Source organism: Rhinatrema bivittatum, chromosome 2, assembly GCF_901001135.1.
Source record: "Rhinatrema bivittatum chromosome 2, aRhiBiv1.1, whole genome shotgun sequence".
Classification (NCBI taxonomy): Eukaryota; Metazoa; Chordata; class Amphibia; order Gymnophiona; family Rhinatrematidae; genus Rhinatrema; species Rhinatrema bivittatum.
The window spans coordinates 137061581-137087868 of NC_042616.1; the positions used below are offsets into that span (position 1 = coordinate 137061581).

At 42.6% G+C, this 26288-nt stretch overlaps 1 protein-coding gene across 1 annotated transcript in view; it reads right to left on the minus strand.

Annotated features, from left to right (window-relative positions):
• The window catches only part of GAD2 (glutamate decarboxylase 2), a 159190-nt gene that overhangs the window by 12394 nt on the left and 120508 nt on the right, over positions 1–26288 (minus strand). Inside the window, exons 12-14 of the mRNA XM_029592613.1 lie at positions 25752–25830; positions 22633–22782; positions 9897–10004 (exon numbers count right to left, since the gene is read on the minus strand). Of these exons, the coding sequence (XP_029448473.1) occupies positions 9897–10004; positions 22633–22782; positions 25752–25830 (337 nt within the window). The remainder of the gene's footprint in view (positions 1–9896; positions 10005–22632; positions 22783–25751; positions 25831–26288) is intronic.

The following is a 26288-nucleotide window of genomic DNA, read 5'->3' on the forward strand; positions in this document are numbered from 1 at the left end:
GAAGGAAATTAAGTATTAAAGAAGTGCATCCAGTAAAAGTAGACACATTACTTAAAAATAGAGTCATAAGTTTAATAAATCTTTCTGCTATCTTATTATTTATGGACTTGAACCAAGAAACAAATTGAAGCTGTAAATATTATTCAGTCATCTTACCAACTATCAGTAAAGAAGTTGAAGCCACCATTTTTCTCATGCGTGTTTACTGGATGCAGAGATAGTGTTAATTATCAGTGCAGTGTACGGAGGATGGAGAAAGGACTGGTCTTGCAAAAAGCAGGGTATAAGAAAGAACTATTGTTCACCCTCACACTGGAATCCTGGAACTCCATCTGGGGGAGGGGGAGGGTGAAGGAGAGACAGTAAAGGAGTGTGGTACAGAAAGGATCCATCTCTTTTCTTTTTCCTATGTGCCCCTGAGTGCAAGTAAAAGGATTCATCCTGCCCAGGGGGTTACACTTAGAGCATAGATATTCTTCAAACAAGCAATAGTACCTGAAATCAGCTCCCCTCTGGATTACTATATGTGAGCCCTTTCAGAAGTGGATACACAGGGACTAGAAGGAGTTTAAAGAGTCCTCACCAGGATAAGGAGATCAAAGGAGCATGAGATTTCTCCTGGAAGTATGGAATTCTGTGATGTGGATTAATCTCACTATCATCTTAGATTATCAAGACATGAGAGAACTGTAAATCAGTTCTATTTTGAAATATGTTTCCCTGATGAATGATTATACCTGCTGCTGCTGGGGGAAAGGAATGAGAAGCATCAGGTATTTGGGTGATACACAGGTATTGACCAACCATTAACCCTAATTACATATGAAGCATGGGGACTGTTCTGTCCAGAAGTCAGACCCATTCCTATTGGTTAGGAGTCAGAGGTACAACAAGTGGCTGAGACTGTAATTAATGTTTGTCCCTCTAATACAGAGGAAGAAGAGGACAGGAGTTAAAGTGCTAACTAATAGTTTTTGGCTGTATATAGATTTTTTATTCTTCTGTAATAATCATAGTTTAGCTTCCTCTGAGTAAAGAAAATTGTCCTTGGGAGCAACCATCATGTATGTTACATTTTGCATTTGTCAGAGGCATGGACTAAATGTTTTTTGTAACTAACCATTGGTGAGTCTTGAAGATTATTTTTCTCTCATGGGCCAAGAACCCTATTCATGTATCTTAGCTCCAGAGTATCCAAGAGCTACAGAAAAATTTGAGGTCAATATTGAAATGTTACTTACCCCCTCATTTATCAAAATGCACTAAGGTGTTTTTGCATGCGTTGAGGGCTTATCACATGTGAAAAGCCCCATTAACACATGCAAAAATGTCTTTAATGCATGTGATAGCAGCATATTGTATGGTGTGATGCAAATTTGAAAAACAGGAGGAGTTAGGGGTGGTCTTGCCAGTCTGCAAAGTGCTATTGCACAGGCTTAATGCCTATTTTTCCTGGAGCACCAGCCTAGCCATCTTGGGGGGGGGGGGGGAGGGGGAGAGAGAGAGAGAATTGCCATAATGTCCTCTCCCTAGATAGGTATTTGTATCCCTATGGGAGGCCCACCTAGTAACTCGAGGTGAGGTTTAGGTATTAGTGTAGGGGGTTAGGGGCCACTTTCACATTCAACGTGAGATGTACAGACAGAACAGTGGTCTCTTGTGAAGATTTGATGACCTTCGGAGTGAGGAAACTCACTCAAAGATGAGATTTGCGCAATGCTCTCTCAACCTAGCTTGATGTTACCCAGGTAGAGAGTCCATCAAGCTAGGTAGAGAGAACATTGCGCAAATCTCATCTTTGGGTGAGTTTCCTCACTCCGAAGGCCATCAAATCTGCACAAGAGACCACTGTTCTGTCCGTACGTCTCACGTTGAATGTCAAAGTGGCCCCTAACCCCCTATACTAATACCTAAACCTCATCTTGAGTTACTAGGTGGGCCTACCATAGAGATACAAATACCTATCTAGGGAGAAGACATTATGGCTAGGCTTGTTCTCTCTCTCTCTCGTTCTCTCTTTCTCTCTCTCTCCCTTTCTTTCTTTCTTGTAAAACAGGCCTTTGAGCACACATCACAAAATGCAATCAAGCCTTAACACACCTTAATGCTACTGAAAAAGGTGTAGTTAAAGCCATGCAATAGGACCTCACAAAATGGTAAAGCCAGCTTGCTCCTACCTCTTTTTCAGATTTGCATCTGACCATACGTTATGGTGCGATCGCATGCATTAAAGATTTTTGCATGTGTTAAGCCTTTAACACATGCAAAAACACCTTATAGCATTTTGATAAATGACCCCCTTATTTGGCTAAGTAAATAGCCAGATAGTCAATGGGTGGAGAATGGGCAGATTGGGGTTCTCTCATTAATTTAATCGGATAAGTGCTGATATTCTGACTTATCTGGTTAAATTAATCACTTTGCTAACTACAATCTCTGCATACTTCTTGCTGGAAGTCCAATGTAAAGAGAATTACAGTAATCCCCTTTGCTAAATTCCAGCACTAATTTGTACTTTTAGTTTAGCTGTCTTGTGATGTGGATAAGAGGTATATAAACTATAGTGAATAAATAAGTAAATAAAAATGTGGCACTTAACTAAAGAACCATGAGACTACTAGCTATAAGTAATATTTGTATTTGTAGATAGTCTAAATGTAGTTTTTTGCTTTTGGGATGATGTCATTTCTATGTTTCTAGAGAAACTTACCATCTGAACCAGTTGCTTTGGGAAAGGGGGTGGGTCAGAAGAGAGTTGCACAGAAGGGGGAGAAGTTAATTTATTCATTCCTAGTGTGTAGACAGATGGACTCAGGACCAGTGGGTTTATGCTTCCCTGCCAGCAGATGGAGACGGAGCAAGCTGACATCACAGTAGCCCTGCAGTGACCCCAGCCTGCCAGTATTCTCCATCTCCAGCAGATGGTGGATGTGCATCTCCCTATGGGGATTGCCTCAAGCTTTTTGGAAGGAGAAATTTGAAATTCTAAATTAAGGAAAAGAAAGCCCTGTTCTCCTGTAGTGATAGCTAAAGGACCCTCCCCCAGTTGAGAATTCTTGAGGTGATTTCCGTTGTCCCTCAGAGGTGTGCCTTGGTCCAGTAACTGGGTTTCCCAGAGTGGAGTTAGTTGCTAGTTCAGCTGAAAAACAGCAGGAGCAGGAAGCTGAGCTGAGCAGTGATGGTAGGTGCCCTCTTTCCCCACAGCCAGAGATCATCTCTGTACTCAGCCAGTAAGCGCTGAGCTTAGGTAAGGTTTAAAAAAAAAAAGATTTACCTGTGAATCAGAGACAGTTAGAGGGGTTTCAGGACTTCTTCCGGTCTCCATGCATGGCGAGCCGTACTGACATTCATTCCTGGTGGGCTAGGCCCCGCACTTGGGCTTTTTTCTTGAAAGCCGTGTGGTAGGCCGCGGTGGAATTTTTCATGCGTTCCTGTACGTGCTCTGCTTCCCTTTACAGGCCGTCAGTGTGTGCAGTTCATTGGCTCTGCGCACGCATTTTACTCGGTTTTTGGGAGCGCTTTTTAAGCGCACAAATTTTAAACTGTTCACATGCTTAGCTTTGCGCGCAAGTTGTGCATGTGCTTTGTCGCACTTCCTTCTAGGTGCTTATTTTTTGTGCGTATTCCTCTTTTGGGTGCGAGCCGTTCAGATGCACATTTACTGTTGCGATGGCACTGGTAAGCAAGAAACCTAAGCGTCTTCCTATTCTGTTGCTTGTCATATTAGGGCTTCTCAGCCTGACTTGGCTTCTAACCTGTGTCGGCGATGCTCAGACGCTCAGGGAGAGTTGTCTTCCTTGGATTTTGCTAAGCCTGGCTCCTCTCATTCTGATGATGGATTGGTCACTGCCTTGATTGGTGGGTCACCAGACGTTAGTTCTCCCTTGACTGGCTCCTCTGTAGGTGAGGGCAGTTCTGTGGGACCAGCTCCAGTTCCTTCTGGACTTGGTCTGGATCCAACTGCTTTTTCTTGGGTGGAAATTTTTCAAGGCTTTTCTTCAGGCATAGTCCTCCGCTTCCCCCATTCCTGCCTGGTCGGACCCTCAGCCAATGGCTCCTCCCTCTTCCAATCCTGTGCTTAAGCACTGGAGCTCACTTGAACTCCCTGTGGGTGTTCCCAATAGGAATCTGGAAGGCACTGATGATGAGGTTGATCCTGATTCCCTGTAAGATGGGGGAATTCTTCCAGGACTGGAACCATATTTAACCATGTTGAGGTTCTTTCATAGTAATGAACTGCTGGCCTTGATTTCCCAGACCTTGAAACAGCTGGATGACCCTGGTTCGGATGCCATGTCAGAGCCGAGGAAGAATCCCATTTTGGTTTCCTTACGTAAAGCCTCTTGTTTTTTCCCTGTGATGAATGCCACTCAGGAATTAATTGATCTGGAATGGGACACCCCAGAGGAAAATTTTAAAGGGGGTTGGCCATTGAAAGGCCTGTACCCCCTGGATCCAGCTGTGAGAGAGCATTTGCGTATTCCCAAAGTGGATGCACTATGTGCCATCTTTAAGCGGACTATCCCAGTAGAGGGAGGAGTGGCCTGATGGATATACATGATAGAAGGATCGAGAGTATTCTTAAGCAAGCCTTTGAGGTAGTGGCAATGATTTTACAGATTGCTTCCTGTTGTGCCCTAGTTGCGCGATGTTGTCTGCTTCTCTCTCAAGAGGTTGATGATTCTGGAGGGGATTCCAGAACAATTATGGAGCCTGCTGTCACCTTTTTAGTAGACGCAGGCTGTGATTTGGTCCGTACCTCGGCCAGAGGAGTGGCTTCAGTGATAGCGGCCAGGCATCAACTCTGCGAAATTGGTAAGCTGACATAGCCTCCAAAGCTAATGTTACTAAGATGCCCTTTAAAGGCTTGCTGTTGTTTGGGAGTGAGTTAGAGAAACTGGCCAGTAAGTGGGGTGAGTCTCCGGTTCCTTGGGTGTTGGAAGATAAGAAACAGTTACTGTGCCCCATTGGTATGAGGCATTGTCTCCGGGGTTCCAGGTGGTTTCAACCCTACAGAGGGTTGACCTTTCAGCAGTCTCAGTTCTTTCATCCTCGACAGCCCAAGAAAGGAGCCGGCTTGGGTGGCGGACCTTCCCGAGCTTCCCAATGAAGGTTTACCAACCCACCTTCCTGAACAAGAGAGAGGGGACGTCTCTCTCTCTTTTATTGGAGGTGGGTTGAGATCCGTCAGACCAGTGGGTCCTAGAGGTTATACGAGAAATATATGCGCTGGAATTTCACAGTATTCCTTGGGACATGCTCTTGGTGTCCCCTTGCCACTCCCTGTGGAAGAAGTAGGCAGTGGAGTTCACAATTCAAAGGCTCCTCAGGCTGAGGGCTGTGGTTCCAATGCCCACGTCTCAGGAAAGTATGAGGGTGATACTCCATTTATTTTGTTGTGCCCAAGAAGGAGGGCTCCATTCGTCCCATCCTAGATCTCAAGAGGTTCAACCATCATTTGAAGTTGACTCATTTTTACATGGAAACCTTGTACTCTTTGATAACGGCAGTGCAGTTGGGGGAATTTCTGACCTCTCTGGATTTGTCAGAGGCTTATCTTCATATTCCCATCTGATTGGAATATCAACGCTTTCTATGCTATGCGGTGTTGGGGTGCCTTTATCAGTTTGGGGGGTTGCCTTTGGTCTAGCCACCACTCTCAGAACATTTTCCAAGGTTATGGTGGTTTGCAGCGATGGCCTTGTGAAAAGAAGGGATCTTGGTTCACCCATATTTGGATGACTGGCTGATTTGAGCCAAGTCTCAGGAAAAGAGCCGCCTGGTGATGCACAAGAGGATCTCCTTATTGCAGGAGCTCAGTTGGGTGGTGAACCTGACCAAGAACAATCTTTAGCCATCCCAGTTCTTGGACTATCTGGGGGTCTGGTTCGACATGGAGCAGGACAGTTTTCCTACCAGAAGTTTGGATTCAGAAATTGATGTCTCAAGTGTGTCAGTTGGTGAACACCATATGCCCAATGGTGTGGTCCTACCTATAGGTGCTCAGCTTGATAGCGGCTACCCTGCAAGTGGTGCCATGGATGAGGGTGTATATGCATCCTCTTCAGTACTCTCTGCTGTCTCATTGAAACCTGCAGTCTCAGGACTATGCGGTTTGGCTCCACTTGCAATGGAAATCTGCTCCCACCTCAAGTGGTGGTTGCAGGAGAATCATCTGAGAAAGAGAATTCCCTTGTCCTCTCTGACCTGGTTAGTACTCATTACAGATGTGAGTCTCCATGGTTGGGGGGGCTCACTGTCTGGAGTTAATGGCCCAAGGGCACTGGAATGCTGAAGAGGCCCATTGGAACATCAATCACCTGGAAGCCTAGGCAGTAAGCTGGCATCCTTGCACTTCATCCATAGGCTTTGAGATCGGACAATGTGACAACGGTGGCCTAAAACAATCACCAGGGAGCAGCCAAGAGCCAGCATGTGTCACAGGAAATAGATCAGCTTATGGAATGGATGGAAGGTCATCTGCAGATGATCTTGGCCTCTCACATTGCAGGAAAAGAAAGTAAGAGCGGACTTTCTCAGCAGGGAAAGTCTGGACCCAAGAGAGTGGGTGTTGTCAGCTGAGGCATTTCAGCTGATTGTGGATCACTGAGGCTTGCTGGTGACTTCTTGCAATGCGGAAGTTCCTTGATTCTACAGTCACAGAAGGGATCCGTGGTCACTGGGAATAGACTCTCCACACCTGCACATAAACCAAGGAAGTGGAGAACTTGTGAGCACGGAGTATGGTGGCAATCACCGCAGAGGAGTAACCACGCTTCAACAGGCAAATCCTCTCAAGGGCCAAACCATGAGACAGAACCGAGTCGGATTCTCACGAAGAACCAGTCCCTGCTGTAACAACTCCATGTGCAACGGAAGGTGAAGGAGGGTCTCTACCAGAAATCTTTGCAAATCTGCATACCACAAATGCCTGGGCCAGTCTGGTGCCACCAGGTGTATTAGCCCCCTGTGGCCTTCGAATTTGCAAATTATACTGTTCAGCAAGGGCCATAGAGGAAAGACATAAAGCAATCTGTCTTCAGGCCAGTCCTGTAGGCCTGGTGTGAGGAACAGGGTGTTCTTCCTCATTCAGTTAAGATCTCATTCATTCTGGATTTTTTTCAGAATAGGTTGAATAAAGGATTGGCCCTTAATTCCTTGAAGGTGCAGGTTGTGGCTCTTGCAAGTTTCAAAGGCCCGGTGAATGGTATTTCCTTGTCTTCTCATCCTGATGTGGTCTGTCTTTTGAAGGGAGTAAAGCATCTTTGGTCTCCCTTGAGGTTACCGGTTCCATTGTGGAGTCATAACTTGGTGCTGGATTTTTTGGTGGGCCCTACATTCCAACTGCTGCATAGCCTTTCCTTGTGGTTGTTGACCTTGAAGACTATGTTCCTGGTAGCTATATGTTCAGCGCATCTAATTTCTGAGCTGCAGGCCTTGTCTTACCGGGAGCCATTCCTTCTGATGGATTAAGGAGGTAGTCACGGCCACGTATGTGGATGCTGAAAAGTCGTTGCCTACTCAGATTAGGGCTCATTTCACTAGGGCTCAGGCAGTGTCATGGGTGGAGGTTAGTTTGTTGTCTCCCGTCGATATCTGCCGAGCTGTAATGTGATCCTCCTTATACACTTTTTCCAGGTTTTATTGTCTGGATGTGCAGGCCCAGGAAGATGCAGCTTTTGCATGTGCGGTGCTGACTGGACTGCGGCAGCCTCCCACCCTGTTGGGGAGTTGCTTTGGTACATCCCATTGGTCCTGAGTCCATCTGTCTACACACTAGGAAATGGAAAAATTACTTACCTGATAATTTTGTTTTCCTTAGTGTAGACAGATAGACTTAGCTTCCTGCCCTTGGCTGCTGCATGAGTGTGTCAATAGTCCTCCTGTGGGGCTCTGGATCCCAAGGGATTACTGGTAAGTGTTCATCCAGTCCCTAGCTTGGGATACCTAGAATCTTACTGTGTTTATGGTTGGTTGAGTACAGTTCTGGTTACCTGTTTTTAATTATGCTTTTAATCAAGTTTTTTGCTAGTCTGTCCACAGTTGCTTTGAAGAGAATACTGGCAGGCTGGGGTCACTGCAGGGTTATATATACTGTGATGTCAGCTTGCTCCATCTCCATCTGCTGGCAGGGGAGCATAAACCCACTGGTCCTGAGTCCATCTGTCTACACTAAGGAAAACAAAATTATCAGGTAAGTAATTTCTCCAATTGCTTCTGTTTCTTGATCACACTCCCAACTTGCATTACTTGGTGTGATATATAACCTTAAAAACATGTTACTAAACGTCAGAAGCTGACAAATATCTGTTGATATCGCAGGAAAGCCTTGCATAGTATTCCCTGTTAAGGCTTCTTCATCTTAAATGATCCTCAATGTGATGGAGGAAATGTTATTTTTGCATTCTGTAAATAGTATAATGTAGAGTGAGATTATGTCAGACTGAGGTAATCTCAAGATAAGAATGGGTACCTTTTCTTAATACTGCCCAACATTTAGTGAACATATTCTGTTGTAATCTGTTGGAAGCCATTATGTATTTATTGGAGAAAGTGTAAAAACTCATCTAGAGACTTGCTGGAAGTAAATAGGAAAAAATTACTGAAATTTAGTTTGAGTTCCAGAGGAATGTGCCTAACTTTCAAGAAGAAAACAGATCATTTCTAACAGATTTCCTTAGCCAAAGCCTGATTTCACCTCCCAGCTCTATTGTGACCTATTGGAAGAATTGAGGACTAATAATGTTCCTGAATGGTTGACAAGGATGAGAGAATGGAAAATGGAATTGACCAGGCTCAACCAAGAAGATGCTGTTAGTACTTGGAGATGTAAATCATATCCTTTCCATTCTCCTTGGGGATCACTGGGTAGTGATAGAGGAAAAGATGTGCGGTTTCTAGTTTGGGTACCACTAAAGTGTGGATCTTTGAACTGGAGGATGCTTTATTCTTGAACAATGACTTGTAGGTTTCCCTTGCTGGGTTAGTGGAAATATTGCAATTAATTCCTTTTATTGAAATGAAAATATGCTAGCTGATCTTGTGCTACTCATAAAATCTATAATGTGACCCTTAATATTGATGTGACTTCCATTTGTGACTGACTTTTCTGTCTAATTCTCAGACTTAATCTTCTTCCCTATGCACATGTCTGACTGTTTACAAAATTCCTCCCTTTCTGAGGGAATTTATCTTGAGGAGCTCAAAGACTGGAGAAGGTGGTGTGACTCAGTTCTATTGATTGAAGATTTTTCATCTTGGCTCTTTGATTATAATATATTGACTGGAAACAGACAATGTTTTTTTTCTACATATATAATTTTCTTAGTAACAGACGGTATACCTCCTAGAATGCAGTTCAGAGGAGAAAAGAAAAGGAACTAGTATGGGATCATGCTATTAAAGATGCTTTATGTCATAGCTTACACCAATTGGATGTAGGGTCTGGAATAAAGAAAAATTACTTGGGATTATTTTCTTTTGAACTAATCTAAATGTGAATATGCAAGTTTTGAACTATTTAAACCATAATCTAAACCTGGCATGTTAAGAGTAAAGATTATGAGACAGAGGAAAGTTAACTAAGGAACATCATCCTGAGGCCCATGCTATCTTTGGCTATCTGAATGACTGCTGAGTACTTGTAAAATGGACACAGATATAATCTCAAAGCTATTCAACAGAACTGTTATTATTCCTGTTAGTAAATATTTGTAGGTATGCACAAATTACTTTACACCACAGTTTACCATACAGATATTGTATATTTGTAAACAAAGTAGCATCTAATTATTCTAGGCTAACATTTCTCCAACTATAAGAATACCATGTGAGTTTACAGATTTTTGGCCCTAAGCATAGGTTACCAATGAGTATTTACAATTCAGAACACATACCTTTCCATCAATCACCATTTCAAATCCTTCTCTGTTCTTTATTCTATTGTAAAGATATTCTGCAAGGTCCAAACATTTATCAATGTGTGCTTCAAATCCTACAGTTCCCTGGATAAAAAATATAACACAATGATTAATAACCCATCCCTTCAAAACTCAAGAGCTACAGTAGATAACACCAGCTAACAACCAGACAGCCTCAGATGCTGAGAATGAAAAAACACTGTTAGCTTTTGTTTTACTTAAATTGTTGAAAACACATATTATATCCATATAAAACCTCTAAAGTGCAACAATGGAAAAAATTCCATGTCTTTAATGTTGAACAGTCAGTTTGTGGGTAATGGCATTTTTTTTTTCATGTCTTCGTTGCATAGTCTTTCAACTATGAAAAATTAATCTATTTTGAAATCATTGGCATGAGTTTTGAAAATGGTATCTGTTATTTTGTCTAGAAAATGGAACATGTGTTAGACAGATTTTCCTGTCTGTTTTATATTATATAGGTTTATTGGTTGAGACACATAATGTACTGTGCTTATGTGGACTAGTAGTTTTTTTTTTACCAGTCACATAGTTAGCTTTTGAACAAGGTTTAGCATTTATAATAAAGACAGTGGTGGAGAGATAAAAGATGAGATATATATTCAATAACTCCAAAAAAGTACTTCACATTAAACATAATGAAATGCAATGCATTTATTATCATATGAGGCAAAAAGAAAAATACCAGAAAATTTGCATAGTCCTGTCAGGTCCCAATTGACTTAAAGCCTAGAGCAGAGATGGTGAACTCCAATCCTTGAGTGCCTCAAACAGGCCATGTTTTCAGGATATCCACAATGAATATGCATGAGAAGGTTTTGCATGCACTGCCTCCATTGTTTGCAAATCTATCTCATTCATATTCAATGTGGATATCCTGAAAACTTGGCTTGTTTGTGGCACTCGAGGACTAGAGTTCGCCATCACTGGCCAAGAGTATCTGGATATCATAGGTCACAAATGAGGTACATGGTCATAGATGACTGAGACTTTTTACAGCACTGGACTTTGCTAGGAACTGTAGTCAGGGCCTTCAAGGAATTCAGTGAATGCCCAAGAAACCCAGCCTCCCCCACATGTGCACACTCTTATAGACTTTATGAGCTGAACCAGCATGCAATCAGGAGCAGAACAAGTGCAGTACCACAGGGTAAATAAAAGCACTGCCACTGTCTGTTTCTGCTATGTACTTTTTAATTTGTAACTGTGTTGAGATAATAATGAGACTGTGAATACCAAATGGAACAATAAACTAAACAATAAATAAACTAAACTTCCTAGCTGGATGTAAATGCATTCAGGAGATGAGGAGATGATGTGCCACATGGAGAGGCAGCATCAGTTCTGTGATGGGTCCCTGTACTAGAGGTGTGCATCCGTTTTCCACGTATTTGTAATCTGCAACTTATTTTTTGCTATCTGTTAAATACATGGGGAGGCGAAACACATCGCGACTCCCCACGTATTAAACAGATTTCGGCCTAAATAAAAATTAAACCCCCCCCACCCTCCTGACCCCCCCAAGACTTACCAAAACTCCCTGGTGGTCCAGCGGTGGGGTCCGGGAACTCACTCAGACCATCGGTGCTAGTTTCATCATGGCGCCGATAGCCTTTGTGACAGGGGCTACCGGTGCCATTTGTCAGCCCCTGTCACATGGCCATCGGCGCCATCTTGTGCTCCTACCATGTGACAGGGGCTGACCAATGGCACCGGTAGCCCCTGTGACATAGTATGGGCAAGGCTATCGGCGCCATTTTGAGTCCTGGCGTCGGACGGCAGGTCACTCCGGGACCCCCGTTGGACCCACAGGGACTTTTGGCCAGCTTGGGGGGGCCTCCTGACCCCCACAAGACTTGCCAAAAGTCCAGCGGGGGTCCGGGAATGACCTCCTTTCACGCAGGCCGTCCGATCCCAATACTCAAAATGGCGCCGATCGCCTTTGCCCTCACTATGACGGCGATCGGCGCCATTTTGAGTATTGGCGGGATGGCGATTTTGAGTCTCAAAATGGCGCCGATCGCCGTCATAGTGAGGGCAAAGGCGATCGGCGCCATGATGAAACCAGCACCGAGGGTCTGAGTGAGTTCCCGGACCCCACCGCTGGACCACCAGGGAGTTTTGGTAAGTCTTTGGGGGGGGGGGCAGGAGTGTGGGGGGTTGTAGTTAATTTAGTAGTAACGTATTTACAGATCGACAACTTATTGAATTCTCCATACTTCCGCATTAAACAGAATTGACCCCCCACGAATACGGATCATCTATGCAACGAAAACATTTTGCCTGCACATCCCTACCCTGTACTGCTGCTGCTGCTCTCTTTTGTTCCATGGAAACTTGCCGGAAGAGGAAGAGAGGATTTGAAAGAGCTAGGAAGGAGTGATGGGGGTCAGAGCATGAGAAGAGATGGTGGAGTGAGAGAGAGCCAAGTATAATAGCGGAGTGGAGGGAGATCCAGGGATGAGGAAGAATTCATGAGGGAGCAAGCATACAGGACGTCTTCACACTTATATTGCCTGACAGCAAAATGTAGAGCCCGTCTCGGACCTGAGGCTCCTGATTTACCCCATGACACTGCTGGTGGCGAGGCTCTGACAGGACAGCAACACGTCCAAGACCAGCCGCCCCGCTCAGCATGTGGAAGTGACACTACGCTAATGTCAGCTGCTGAATCCAGAAGTAACGGTGGGAGCCATTCATACAGTTCCCACTGCAGTTGCTACTCTGAGGGTAGAGAAGGGGGTCCTTTGTTGGAAAGACAGCACTGAATGTGGGTGGGAATGAATCTGACAGCTTCCAGTACAACAGCTGTCCTGGGGGGAGGGGGGCTGGAAAGAGATTGTCTTGCTCTCTCTCTGCTATGGTCAATGCAGTGGTGGTAGAAAAGCAGGAAGGCCGGCCAGCCGTCATGTGGAAGGAGATCCTCCTCCCTCATTCTGTTTGCTGCTTCACCACCAGCATGCCAGTTTGGTCAGGTACTTCATCTTGCACAACTGAAGCTAGGTAAGTCTGATCACACAACAGCACCATAATTACTTTTTGAGGGGATTGGAGGGATCCAAAGTGACATGGAGAAGTAACAGGGAGATTATGTACATTCATTTAGATTGGACTTCATTAAATTCAGAGTCACTCTGGTGCTGGTGCTGGAAACATTCCCCCATGTATAACATAATTTCCTATGGGAAAAGTGGTTTTGAATTAAGACGTTTCAACATAAGTCCCTGTTTTCAGGAACTAATTGTGACTTAAAGTCCAAGGACTTCCTGTACAAGAGTGGAAATAATGGGGCATACAGAGTGAGAAAGAGAGCGGAGAGGGAGAGGCCATGAGGAAAGATGATAGAGGTTATCTAGACTGAGACAGAGGAGGCATGATGGGGTAACAATGTGGGAAGGGAATGATGGAGGAGAGAGAGAGACAAAAAATGGATGACAGGGGAGGGGAAAGCATAGGAGGGGATGATGGGTGGTGACAGAAAATCAGAATGAGGATGATAAGAGGTTTAGTTAGAGAGTGACAGAGAGGAGAAAGTTCTTTGGAGTAAAGAAGACAGAGAACAAGAGACTAATTATCCCTTCCCTGAATGGACCCCCTGCTCTGACCTTATACAAGATCCAACACCAAAGAGACTCTCCGTCCTTTCCTCCTGTTGTAGATCTGATGCCTGATGGGAGGAGCAATCAGATAGGAGTAGCAGTCTGATGTGGACTCCTCCTGAAGAAGGGAGGAGTTAGCAATCTGTATGGATCTGCTATGGAGTTAGCAATCTGTTGTAGACTTGCTAGGGAGTAGCAATCTGTAGTGGAGCGACTCCTGTAAAAGGGAGGAGTAGCACAGTCTGTTAGGGACTCCGTGAGGAGTTAGCAATCTTATTATGAACTAGCTCCTGTGGAAAGAGGAGATAGCAATCTGATATGCTCAGCTCCTGTAGAGGGAGTAGTAAACAATCTGTTAGGGTTAAGACTGCGGAGTAGCAATCTATTATGAATCTGTTGCTGAAGACTCTTGATGGAGAGAGTAGCAATCTGTTACCAGCAGAGTTCTTGGAGAGGGCTCTCAGCTGTAGAGGAATGTAGATAGGTGGATCCTTGGGCTGATGGCAGATGACTGCGCCCCCAGGAGGATATTCTGAGAGGGACCACCGGCTAGGCTGGGGTATGTAGACAGACACAGATAGTTCTTTTATTAGACAGATTAGTAGAACCACCAGAGGTGGCAGTAGTGAGCTGATATGCCCGGCAGGGCTGAAGTCCCTCAGGTACTGGATCAGCGATCCCACGGTTGCTGAGCTGTAGAGAAACTATAGATAGTGAGTAGACAGGGTATGCTGTGTTCATAGCCAGAACTAGATGACAGAACTCACATAAGGTCTTTAGAAATCTCAGTAGCTGGAAAGGGTTAGGCGCTCGAGGAGCGAGTAACTGGTTCCAGGGAAAGCTCTGAGAGAGCTTTACCCTGGAACCAGGTACTCGCTCCTCGAGTACCTGGTTCCAGTATCTGCGATAGCTTCCAGGCAGTAGAGAATCTTCAGAGTGTTCAGGAACATGGGCCCTCGAGGAGCGAGTACCGGTTCCTATTGGCAAACTGAAATAAAGAAAAGAGAGCGAGGCCCCCGAGGAGCGGGTACCCCTGGTAAGTCCGAGGAGGCAGAGTAGCTTAGGTAGCGAACCCTTGCTAACTCGATGTGTTAGCAAATACTGAGACCTTTTATATTGGAAGTGGATGACCCCGAGGTTCGCACCCTTGCTGGTACATCAATCGGAGCGCGCGCGTGCTCGTGCCCTACATCATCAGGAACATGGCGGATCCACAGAGCCGTGCCGGTCCAGGGACGCCAGAGAGACGGCAAGAAGAGGCTGCGGCAGCTAACCGTCCATCAGACCTGGAGGGAGTCACCACAGTGGTAAAGAGGGCGGAGTGAGGGCATCGAGCAGTGACGGACGCAACAGTACCCCCCTTCAAAGGGCAATCTCTTCGGGTACCAGGCTTAGGTTTCAAAGATGCGCGAGATGGAACTGATATAGCATCTCTTTGTCCAAGATATTGGTCTGAGGCTCCCAAGTGATCAAATCAGGGCCGAAGCCTTCCCAAATCAGAAGGTATTCAAAAGTCTTGCCTCTGTTGCGAACATCCAGAATCTCTTTGATCTTAATTTCTAATTCGTCTTCTGCAATGATGACAGATGGATCTTGAGATTTGGTAGAATCTTTCAGAGTGTTATTGATGGTATCAGCAGCAATGGGTAGAGCTGCTGTGGTAATAAATACTAGAGATGTGCTTCAGCCTGCCACGGGAAATGTCGGTTTCCCGCGGTTCGGGCCTTTATTATTCGGCAGTCCCGAATTTCAGGGTTCGTGCGCACTAACAGGGAGTTAGTCTTCTCTAACCCCGAAAAATGAATTTTCCTGAAATTTTGGGAAAATTTGCATTGTTTTTCGGGGTTGCCGAAACAGACGAATGCACAGCTCTAATGAATACTTAGTTTATTTCCATGCTGTTTTAGAGGACTATTTTCTAAGTCATGTACCTGGAAAATTCACTGTTTACCCAGGTAAAATGGGTTGGCTGAAAGTTATTTGGCTCTGCCTGACTAAAGATGGAAGCTGGCTTTCACACCGCATGTACTTTTCTTTGGCTAGGTTAAAAATCGGGGGTGCCGAGGATGTGCTGAGGTCAGGAAAGCAGAGCAGTGCATGCACCTGAGATTGTCAAAAGTGCCCACACTTCTTTACTTTTTCTCACACAAATAGCAGGCTCAAAGTATTCAGGCTTTTTAATGCGTTCTTACTTTGCTGATGCGGATTTTCAAAGGGAACAACTTGCATTGTTTTCCTTTGAAAATTCAATGCGATGCGAATAAGTTAAAAGTGCTTGCATGAATTGGAAACAAGGCGGGCTATTCAAATTCAGACTTTAGTGTTTGCAGGCACAATCCTTTCTAACATTCACACATATATATAAAAATGCCTGCAATAGGGTCCTAATAAATAGCTCTGTTTTTAATACATGCTGTAAGCATGCTTATCACATGCACTAAACTTAGCACTTGTATAGTAGGTCTGCTCCCAAGTAACTTTTATTTTATACTTCAATTCCCAGTAAGTTAAAAAACAAGCATTTGTATTTTACCTTGTTTAAATATGTGGGACAGTGTTCCTACAAATAAATCAGCCTAGATGTGATCATCTTATACAGATGGCATGTGCTTTGCTACTGGTGAAACAAATGAGATGCTTACAACAGACTAATGAGGGATCAGTAATGCATGCCCTTCAGTCAAGGATCACTGTCCTGTCACCTGTGCTATTATTGCCAGATAGGGGAGAATGAAAAGGATGAGAAAGCTGGCCTAGTCTTAATGGGTGGGAAGGGGTTAACTGGTGAAAACCAAAAGTAAGGAAAGAATGGCTTTCAAAATTCAGTCTCTAGGTTTTTTCGGGTTACAAATTACTGCGCAGAGAGAGCAGTTTGTTTTCTGTAGCAAATAAATCTTTTCGATCTGGAAATCATTTTGCAAAAACAATATTGAGCTTAAATGCCAAAGTACAGAAATTAACTACTAACATTTAAATTTCTTGAAGGTATGTAACCAGTTGGATCTATAATGCAGAGCAACAGTTTAGAATGTGAACGCTGCAGCCAAATCATGGAATTGCCAGGAATATATTTCTTCCAAACACAGAGCTTAATTTGTCTCTCCAGGCTAGGTTGCAACAAAAAATGTGTTCTATAATTCACGCAGGAGGGAATAAAAAGGAAACAGGTGTGCTGGCTGTCAGTGATGTCTGATGTATAATCTTGTAGTCTGTTAAAATAAGTATGTTGTATATAAAAAATCATTCTGCATTCTTGGCACTTTCTGTACTGATTACATTTCAGCAGAGTACTTATGCTTTGTAACAATTAAAATCAGATACAGAAACTATATTGGAAATGATGGAGTTCCAATTTCATTTGAATAAATGATCCCTTAAAAGTTAACAAAAGGAAATTGTATAAAGAGAGAATTACATGCACGTTTTTGGTTATGCTGAAAAGCATGCATGCACAACTTTTAAACTAGATGCTGGGGGAAAGCCGACAGTCGCTCAGAAGTGCATGGTTCAGAATGATGTATCTTTGAAGGATACCAAGAGAACAGGGAAATTAGGGAATTTCAGTAGAAAAGTTGCAATAAATGCTAAAGTGAACTGGATGCCGTTAAATAAAGAACAGACAGAGCAGAAATATTTCAAAATTACCCCATCAATTGATAAGCAAATTTTGTTAATACAAACAAAAAACTTGCAGGGTCATTTATCAAATCATGTTAGGGCCTTATCATGGGCGTTATAGGGCCCTAACACACGAAATAGTGCCATAAAGCATGCGATAAATAACGCATCGCTAGATGCTTATGCACATTTTTAAAATTTAGTCAAAAGGGAGGAGTTTGGGAGAAGATTATGAAAATGAGGGATGTTTAATGTTGCGTGTGATAGTGTAATGCACCATTTAACGCTGGAAATAACTGCATCTCTTTTCCTGGCGTTATGCTGTGCATTATGCCCGAAACGTGATTTGTAATAATCCTGTTTCGGGCAGGAGAGGGGAGGAGGGGAGGGGAGGAGAGAGAGAGAGCCTCTGGGGTGGCACACATATTAGTCAACTTTTTATATTCTTGACCTAGTTTGATGCTCTCTCTACCTAGTTGCTATCAAGCTATCTTGAGAGTACAATGTTCAAATCTCATCTCTGTATACCTGTCACCATTCCAAATCACATCAAATCTTCACTGATGTCTACTGTGCTGTTCGTACCTCTGACTGTGCATGTAAAACTGCCTCCCAAAACCTAGGCCACCACCAAAACCTCAGCACGAGTAATTAGTTGCCCCTCTTATAGTGGTACAAATAGTTTACTTATAAAGAGTTTTTCTCTCTCTCTCTCAGAATCTTTTTGTGGGAGGAAGCTCTCACTTATGGTCCAGGAAGTGGTATGTTTCTCCCTGTATGGTGTTAGATGCTGCATCTCAAAGCTCTGGAATTCACTGCCAGAGGATGTGGTAAAAGCTATTAGTGTAACTGCATTTAAAAAAGGTTTGGACAAGTTCCTGGAGGAAAAGTTCATAAAGAATTTTTAAGGTGGACTTGGGGAAATCCACTTCCTATCCTGGGTTAAGCAGCATAGAATCTATTTACCCCCCCCCCCCCCCCCCCCCCCCCGGGGATCCTGCCAGGTACTTGTAACCTGGATTGGCCACTGCTGAAAACAGGATACTGGGTTTGATGGATCTTTGGTCTGACCCAGTATATTCTTATGTTCATATTTTTACAGTATTTCTGTTTAATTTTTTAGCACATATCTTTAAAACACCATTAGACCTGCTGCAGTCAGTTATTTTGTTGAAAGTATCATAATCTGGAATATGAATGTTTTTTTTAGTATATTTTCATAAAAATCAGTCTGTTAAATTTTTGATAATATTGGTATACAATTTAATTGAATAACAAACATTTTCTACTATATATACACACACTCACAAACATATATCTATATAGATGCAGATATACAGTATATATGTATAGTGAGAGAAATGTTTTACTGCACACACATGCACACATTCAATATGCAACAACTTTCAGGAAAACTATATTTATTGATTGATTAGAAACCAGGACTCAATAGAATTGCAAAAAATAAAGAAAAAGTACTGGAGGCAAGAATTTAATTTGTAATAGTCATGTCAGCTAGAAGCTGCTTTCACACCCTATCCTACTCCTGACACTTTAGAAAGAAAAAATACATGCAATCTTAGGAGTGAAGATTAAAAGAGTTATGTGCATAAAAATGAGAACAGGTGCACACAAATAGTACGTATTCGCATAACTGCTATTTTATAAACCTCGAACATATACGTGCAAGTAATGGTGCGTGAATAAATTTGCTCGTATAAAAAAGTGGTGGTCTAGGAGCAGGCTTTTAGGAAATATCCCACTTCTTGCTAACAGGGACAACCAACTAAGATGGACCCTCTGACTTCATTAAAAATGGACATTGGCCTAATTGGGCTATGCATAGCTAAATACAGAGAAAATGGACTTTGGCATTTGGCTTTGTACAGCCAAATGCAGGCAGGAAAAAACATTCCTCATTGCTAGGTATGTGACAAGCCAAAGAATTTATTAGCCTTGCTAGCCAAGCTGGCACCAAAATGGGTCCAAAAGAAACACAGCATAGATGGTGCTGTGTAAAACTCGGTACTGCAATGATAATAAGGCCTCTTTTTATGGTCCTAATATCTATCCAGGATCAAATTTTATCAGAGCTCTGTCAGACCTGTGAAACTGTTATTGTCTAAATTGACCACTTGTTGAACTCCAGAGTGAACAAAGGACTCCCAAAAAAGAGTGGTAATCTGCTAATTAAATGCCTTAATTATGCTTTCACCTGACTTGGAAGCTCAGATAAAATGTATTCCATGCACTAAAAAATATCAAAGGAATACCAAACAACTGCTAGCATAGTTTAATGGTCAGGTGATAGACACAGTTAAGCCAAAAGGGCAACAAATAGAAAGCAGATCCAAATGAAGAAAGTAGGCAAGAGCAATTTAGATTGAAAACAGTAGTAAGACAGGCCATGGCAGACTGAGAAGAAACTTGCCAGAGAGGAAAAATTATTCAATACAATTTTTTTTAAAGAAGATTTAAAGCAAAAGCCTGTGAGGGAGTCAGTTTGGCTACAAGATGACTGAAGGGGTAAAAGGGGTGCTCAGAATGAGCAAGGAAATAGTAGAAAAGCTAAATGAATTATCTGGCTCATTTTACTAATACCTGAAACATTCTTTAATGGTGATGATGTTGAGCAACTAAAACAAATCTCTGTGATAATGGAGGCTGTAATAGATCAAATTGACAAACTAAAGAGTAGCAAATTACCAGGACCAGATGGCATCCACCCCAGAGTCCTAAAAGAACTAAAATATGACATTTCAAACCTATTAGAAATCTGTAACCTATCTTTTTAAACATCCACAATACCTAAATATTGGAGGGTGGCCAATATAACACCAATTTTTAAAAAGAGCTCCAGGGCAATTTTGGAAACTATTGAGACTGATGTTAGTGCTGGGTAAAATGGTAGAAGCTATTCTTAAAAATAAAATCAGTGATCATATAGATAGAAATGGCTTAATGGGGAAGAGCCAACATGGTTTTAGCAAAGGAAAGTCTTGCCTTTCCAATCTTTTAGATTTTTTGGAAAATGTAAATAAACAGAGATAAAGGTCAGCCAATTGATACAATGTATATGGATTTTCAGAAGGTATTTGACAAAGTCCTCATGAAAAACTCCTTAGGAAATTAAAAAGTCATGGGATAAGAGGCAGTGTCCTATTGTGGATTGATAATTAACTATAAGAAGAGAAAAGAGGGTAGGACTAAATGGTTAATTTTTAAAATGAAGAAAGGTTGTTAGTAGAGTACTACAGGTATTTATTCTGTGAACTGTGCTGTTTAACATATTCATAAATGATCTGGCAAAGGGAAGGATAAGTGAGGTGATCATATTTACAGCTGACACAAAATTATTCAGTTATTAAAACAGCAGAGAATTATGGGGAAATGCAGAAGGATCTTATGAGACTAGGAGACTGAGCATCTGAACGATACATAAAATTTAATGTGAAAATGTACAAAGTGATGCACATAAAGAAAAATAATCTCAGCTACCGATACACAGTTCTAATTTCTCTACTGGAATTCACCACCTAGGGAAAGGACCTGGGAGTCCTTGTGGACAAAATGATGAAATCCTCAGCTCAGTCTGCAGAAGTGGTCAAAAGAGCAACAAAACTGTTAGGAATGATCTGAAAAGGAATTGGGGATAAAATGTAAAATATAATGGAGCAGATTTTAAAAGAAGCACGTGGGCGTACATGTACGCGCGCTACCCGGTTCGCACACATGGTCGCCCAATTTTGTAACATGCGTGCGCAGGTGCACTCATGTTCTAAAACCGGGGGGTCGGCGCGTGCAAGGGGGTGCACAATTGTGCACCCTGCGTGCACCGACGCCCATGGCCTTCACCCGTTCCCTCCCAGGAACGGCCTTCGGAGCGGCCTCGGAAGGGAACTTCCTAACACCCTAATCTAACCTTCCTACCCCTTCCCCTAACCTATCCCCCCCTAGCCCTATCCTAAACCCCCCTCAACCTTTGTTTTACCTTCTGCACCTGCCGGCACACGATCCTCCAGTACAGCAGCAAATGGCTGCTGTGCCGGGAGCCTCTGACCCCGCCCTGCCCCCGCCCCTTTCTCGAAGCCCCTGGACTTAGACGCGTCCCATGGCTTTCCGCGTATCACCGGGCCTTTATAAAATACACCCAGCGCATGTAGGGCTTTGAAAATCCAGCCCAATATTTCCTCTGTATTGATCCATGATGCGACCATATCTTGAGTACTGTGTGCAGTTCTGGTTACCCCATCTTAAGAAAGACATAGCGGAACTAGAAAAGGGGCTGATGAAGAGGATGGAACAGCTCTGCTAGAATGAGAGGCTCTACAGGTTAGGACTCTTTAGCTTGGAAAAGAGATGGCTCAGAGAAAACAGGGCAGACGTTTATAAAATCATGAGTGGTATGGGTAAATAAAGGATGGTTATATACTCTTTCAAATAATACTAAAACAAGAGGAAACCAATCATAGAAAATACTACAGATTGCCAGAAGATGTGGTAAAGGTAACTAGCATAGCTGGGTTTAAAAGAGGTTAGAGCAAATTCCTGGAGGAAAAGTCCATAGGACATTGCTAGCCAAGTAGACTAAGAAAACTATTGCTATTGATGGGAGTGAGTAAAAAGAAATAGATCTATGTTTTGGGATCTTTTGGATATTTGTGACCCGGAATGGTCACTGTTAGAGATGGGTTGCTAGGCTCAATGCATCTTGTCTGACCTAGCATGGCATTTCTTATGTTCTAGTGTTTATATTATCACATGGGTTAATGCAGCTCTCCTAATGCGGGATTTTTAACTACATCTCAAGATCATGGCTTGGCACGTGGGCCAGAGTGTCAGTGAGACAGTGACTCCATTTTGGATATGGTGCCACTGCTGTCAGGAATTTATTTATTTATTTAAATTCTTTTAATATACCGATGCTCAAGACCAGGTCTTATCGTACCGGTTTACAATGAACTAGGGGGAAAAAAACCAGTTAACAATGGAAGCAAGAAATTACATTATAACAGGGAATGTGGAATGAAACCCTCTCACATTTCCAGTGAATATTTCAGAAGCATTTTTTGGGGTAAGGATAGTCTGGGATTAAGAGAATGGGGTCTGGGGACCCCTTTTGTTTTGTGGAGGGATTCCTTGTGCTAATCCTCCCTTTCACTTTGGGCCAAAAATGTATTGTCTTCTGAACCATGTTCAATGAACATATTAGCTGATTTACCTTTCTTGTCCTCCTCAGCTTAGTTTGGAGCAGGAAGTGCAAACTTGAAGGAATTTCAGTAAACATACTGTAAACCATTCGCAGAAATGAGGTGAAAATTGTATGATTAAAAAGCACCCGTGGTCCCGTCTATATTCTCAGTTTTGTAGAATAAATAAAGGAATCCTGCCAATGAATGACCATCCTAGGGACTGGAGCCAAATATACTTTGCTATTGTTCATTAAGAATACTGTAAATTGTACACTTTCTTACCTTTGCTCTCCACATTAGCCATAACTTGAAGATATCAACATGACGCCCACATTGCAGAGCCTTGTCTCCAGTATCATATGACAAGTCATAGTGTTTATCTTGTTGAAAGAGGTAGGAAGCATGCATTTGATTGCAGCTCTGCATCAGCCCCTTCAGGAGACAAAAACAAAACAAAGTGTTTATGACATACTTTTAATCTTAAAAGTTTGACAAATGATGTGAAGTAGCTTAGTTTTCTTGTTATCTCCCTTCTTAATTATCTACTATGGGCCCTCATTTTCCAGTAACACATTAGGGGGTGTTACCAATGCAAATGAGGCTTCTTTCGTGCAGTGGGGAAACATCGCATGTGGCAATGTTTTTGCACTTCAATCATCGTGGGCCACGATAGTCAGATAGTCAGAGAGAGAGAGAGAGCGAGCGAGCAAGCGCCTTACTATAGTGCCTATGCCCTAGACAGGTATTTTAACCCCTATGGGAGGGCCACCTACTAACTCGGGGTGGGGATTAGGTATGAGCGTCGGGGGTTGGGGGCCACTTTCTCATTCCACATGAGACCTACGGACAGAACAGTGGTCTCTAGTGCAGATTTGCTGGCCGTCAGAGTGAGGACGCTCACTCCAAGAAGTGGTTTGGGCAACGTTCTCTCCACCTAGCTTGTTGTTGCCCAGGTAGAGTGTCCATCAAGCTAGGTGGAGAGAACGTTGCCCAAACCACTTCTTGGAGTGAGCGTCCTCACTCCGACGGCCAGCAAATCTGCACTAGAGACCACTGTTCTGTCCGTAGGTCTCATGTGGAATGCGAAAGTGGCCCCCAACCCCCGACGCTCATACCTAATCCCCACCCCGAGTTAGTAGGTGGCCCTCCCATAGGGGTTAAAATACCTGTCTAGGGCATAGGCACTATAGTAAGGTTCTCTCTCTCTCTCTCTCTCTCTCTCTCTCTCTCTCTCTCTCTCTCTCTCTCTCTCTCTCTCTCTCTCTCTCTCTCTCTCTCTCTCTCTGACCACAGTGGCCCTGTAACGCAAAATTTGCATTGTTATCGTGATTTGCGAATTTATTGCACACAGTAAACTCCTTTGAAAATGAGGCCCTATATATGTAAGCGGTAACTTTCAAAGTGATGCGTGTGTGCATTTGCCAGAGCATGCACATGTGTGCACTGACTTTATAACATGCGTGCGTTCCCAATTTACCCAGCTAAAGTCTAGGACTTCCATATCCCCTAACTAGCCTGCCTTTCTTTTCCTCTACCTGCCCTGACCCTTAAAACCCTGCTGACTAGGCATGATTTTTTAATTTTTCTATTTACATGCCATTCACAGCTGAAGTAAAGATATGCAGATAAGGACCCCGGCTCTCGCTTGTGTGCATAAGAATTATGCGCTGGTGTGATTAGCTTGTGTGGGGACACTCTTATATTGGATACACAAGCTAAGTACTGCTTTTGCTGTAAGGGTTATTGGGCTCACTTTGAATGTCCTTGGTTTGGGTGTATTATATGGCTTAAATAAAGTGGAGACTTTTTTACTTGCATACATTCAAAAATGTCCAAAAATATAGAAAAGTGGAGCTAATGACATTCAGCCTATATAAATGTTATTAGCTGCCGTTGTATCGGTCCTAAAATATAAACAGTTTATATAATTATGCTCATTATTATTTTTCTGAATTAAATGACCAGAAACACTAACTTCTTTTCTACATCTAAACCGCCTATATGGTTCCAGAGGTGATCCAGAGGAAACTATAGACCAGTGAACCTGACTTCAGTGTCAGGAAAAATTGTGGAAACTATTATAAAGAATAAAATCACAGAGCCTGTAGATAGACATGATTTAATCAGACTCAGCCAACATGGATTTACACAAGGGAAGTCTTGCTTCACAAATTTGCTACAGTTGTCTAATGTATTCACATAAATCTCTTATAAAATAGCAGCTTACGCATGCTCTTCTTGGCCCCACCTCAGAATGTCCCTAGACTGCACCTTTTTTACACAGGTAAATGTGTATACAAAACTGAAAATAAACAGTTCTTTTGATGTTTATAATATAGCATGTATATTAGTACAAGCTACTTACGCACATAACTCCTTTGAAGATTCTCTCATTAGAAATTAAATCAAGCAGTGCAAGAGTCACACACACAAGAATTATTACACTGTCACACTGGCCCTTTTACCCAGAGACAGCAGGAGGCTGCCTTTAAGTCACTACAGTACACAAACACTCCACAGGATAACGAAACAGCTAATTTATCTGTATCTTTTCAGTAGCCACTGACACAGGGTCAGCTGTAGGGATAGACTTACTCTGATGATACACACTGTAACCCTCTCACAGGGTTCACAGACCTTTTCCTGTTGCTCTGTGCAGGACTCCAAACCACAGCTAGGAAGTGTCAAAAGAGCATACCGCTTTTTCCTATAAATTATCTTTTTTCTAACATTTTCTTTCACTCCAAATCTTGAAGCAAGGAGCTTCTGAATCGTTGCCTTCCCCTTCTGAGTTCCAACAGAGGAGTGATTGAATAAAATGTTCATTGCTCAAAGTACTCATAGTTGGATTTTCAGGTAAAAAAAAAAATAAAATGATGACGCATGACATGCAGCTGGCAGCTGGGATAGGCTGGGTGAAAAAATGCTAAACCATGACTGGTCCTGCTCCTTCCTTTTCCCATCCCCAACTGTCTCTGTTCTGTCTGCCTTGGAGTACAAAAAAATGTATATACTTTGCTTCCCCTATAGAGTTTAATGGGACTGAACTGAATGATCTGAAAAGAATTCTGATTTTTTTGGGACTACACCCATTTGGTTCAGTTGCCCTGAACCAAACTGAAAATTGATTCATTTGTTTTGCTTTTGCATTCAGATCAAAATGAACGCATCCCTGCCCTCTACTGTGCTAGTAAGCTACTAGTCACTGCCACTTATATGTAATCCTTTCTTGATCTCTGAGAGAGCAGAAATGCCTAGATGCATACTTTACTTTCAGTTTCACTAATCTTCAGGTCATTAAGTGTGACAGAGTAAAGATGGAAAGAAAAGCAAAGTATCCATAGAAAGCACACATTTTGGAGCTGTAATCCATAGTTAAACAAAAAAATGCAAAATGATACCTCTTCTCTCACTAGTAGAGCTGAGCACTGCAATGGAACACCCATCATCTTATGTGGATTCCATGTCACTGAATTGGCCCTAAAAAGAAACACATAGAAAATTATTTTAGAAAATAAGACTGCTAAATCGGTCTCTGAAAAACATAGGGCTAAGGGAAAGATGTAAGCAACACACTTAAAAAACAAATAAACTGTATCCTCTGTGTAGTATTTCAAAAGTATACCAGCAAGCTGAAATACTTATCTTGCATTAATTAAAAATTGTACAATAAAGTTATTTAACCTCTAGTTTTCTCTCCTGAAATTGCCCTTTATCTCTGGAAGCAGAAATGTTTAATACAGTGTCACAAATTTAGTCCTATGGACTGGGATCTGGTTGGTTTATGCAGTGTCTATGATATCATTTATTTATAGTATCCTAGCCAATACAGATCATGTAGATTCAGTGTGTATATTATGACTCTAGTGCTGCCCTCATGGTTACATGAACATTGTAGTGGAGCACCTTAAATAATTTAGAGCTTAAGATAACAGTTA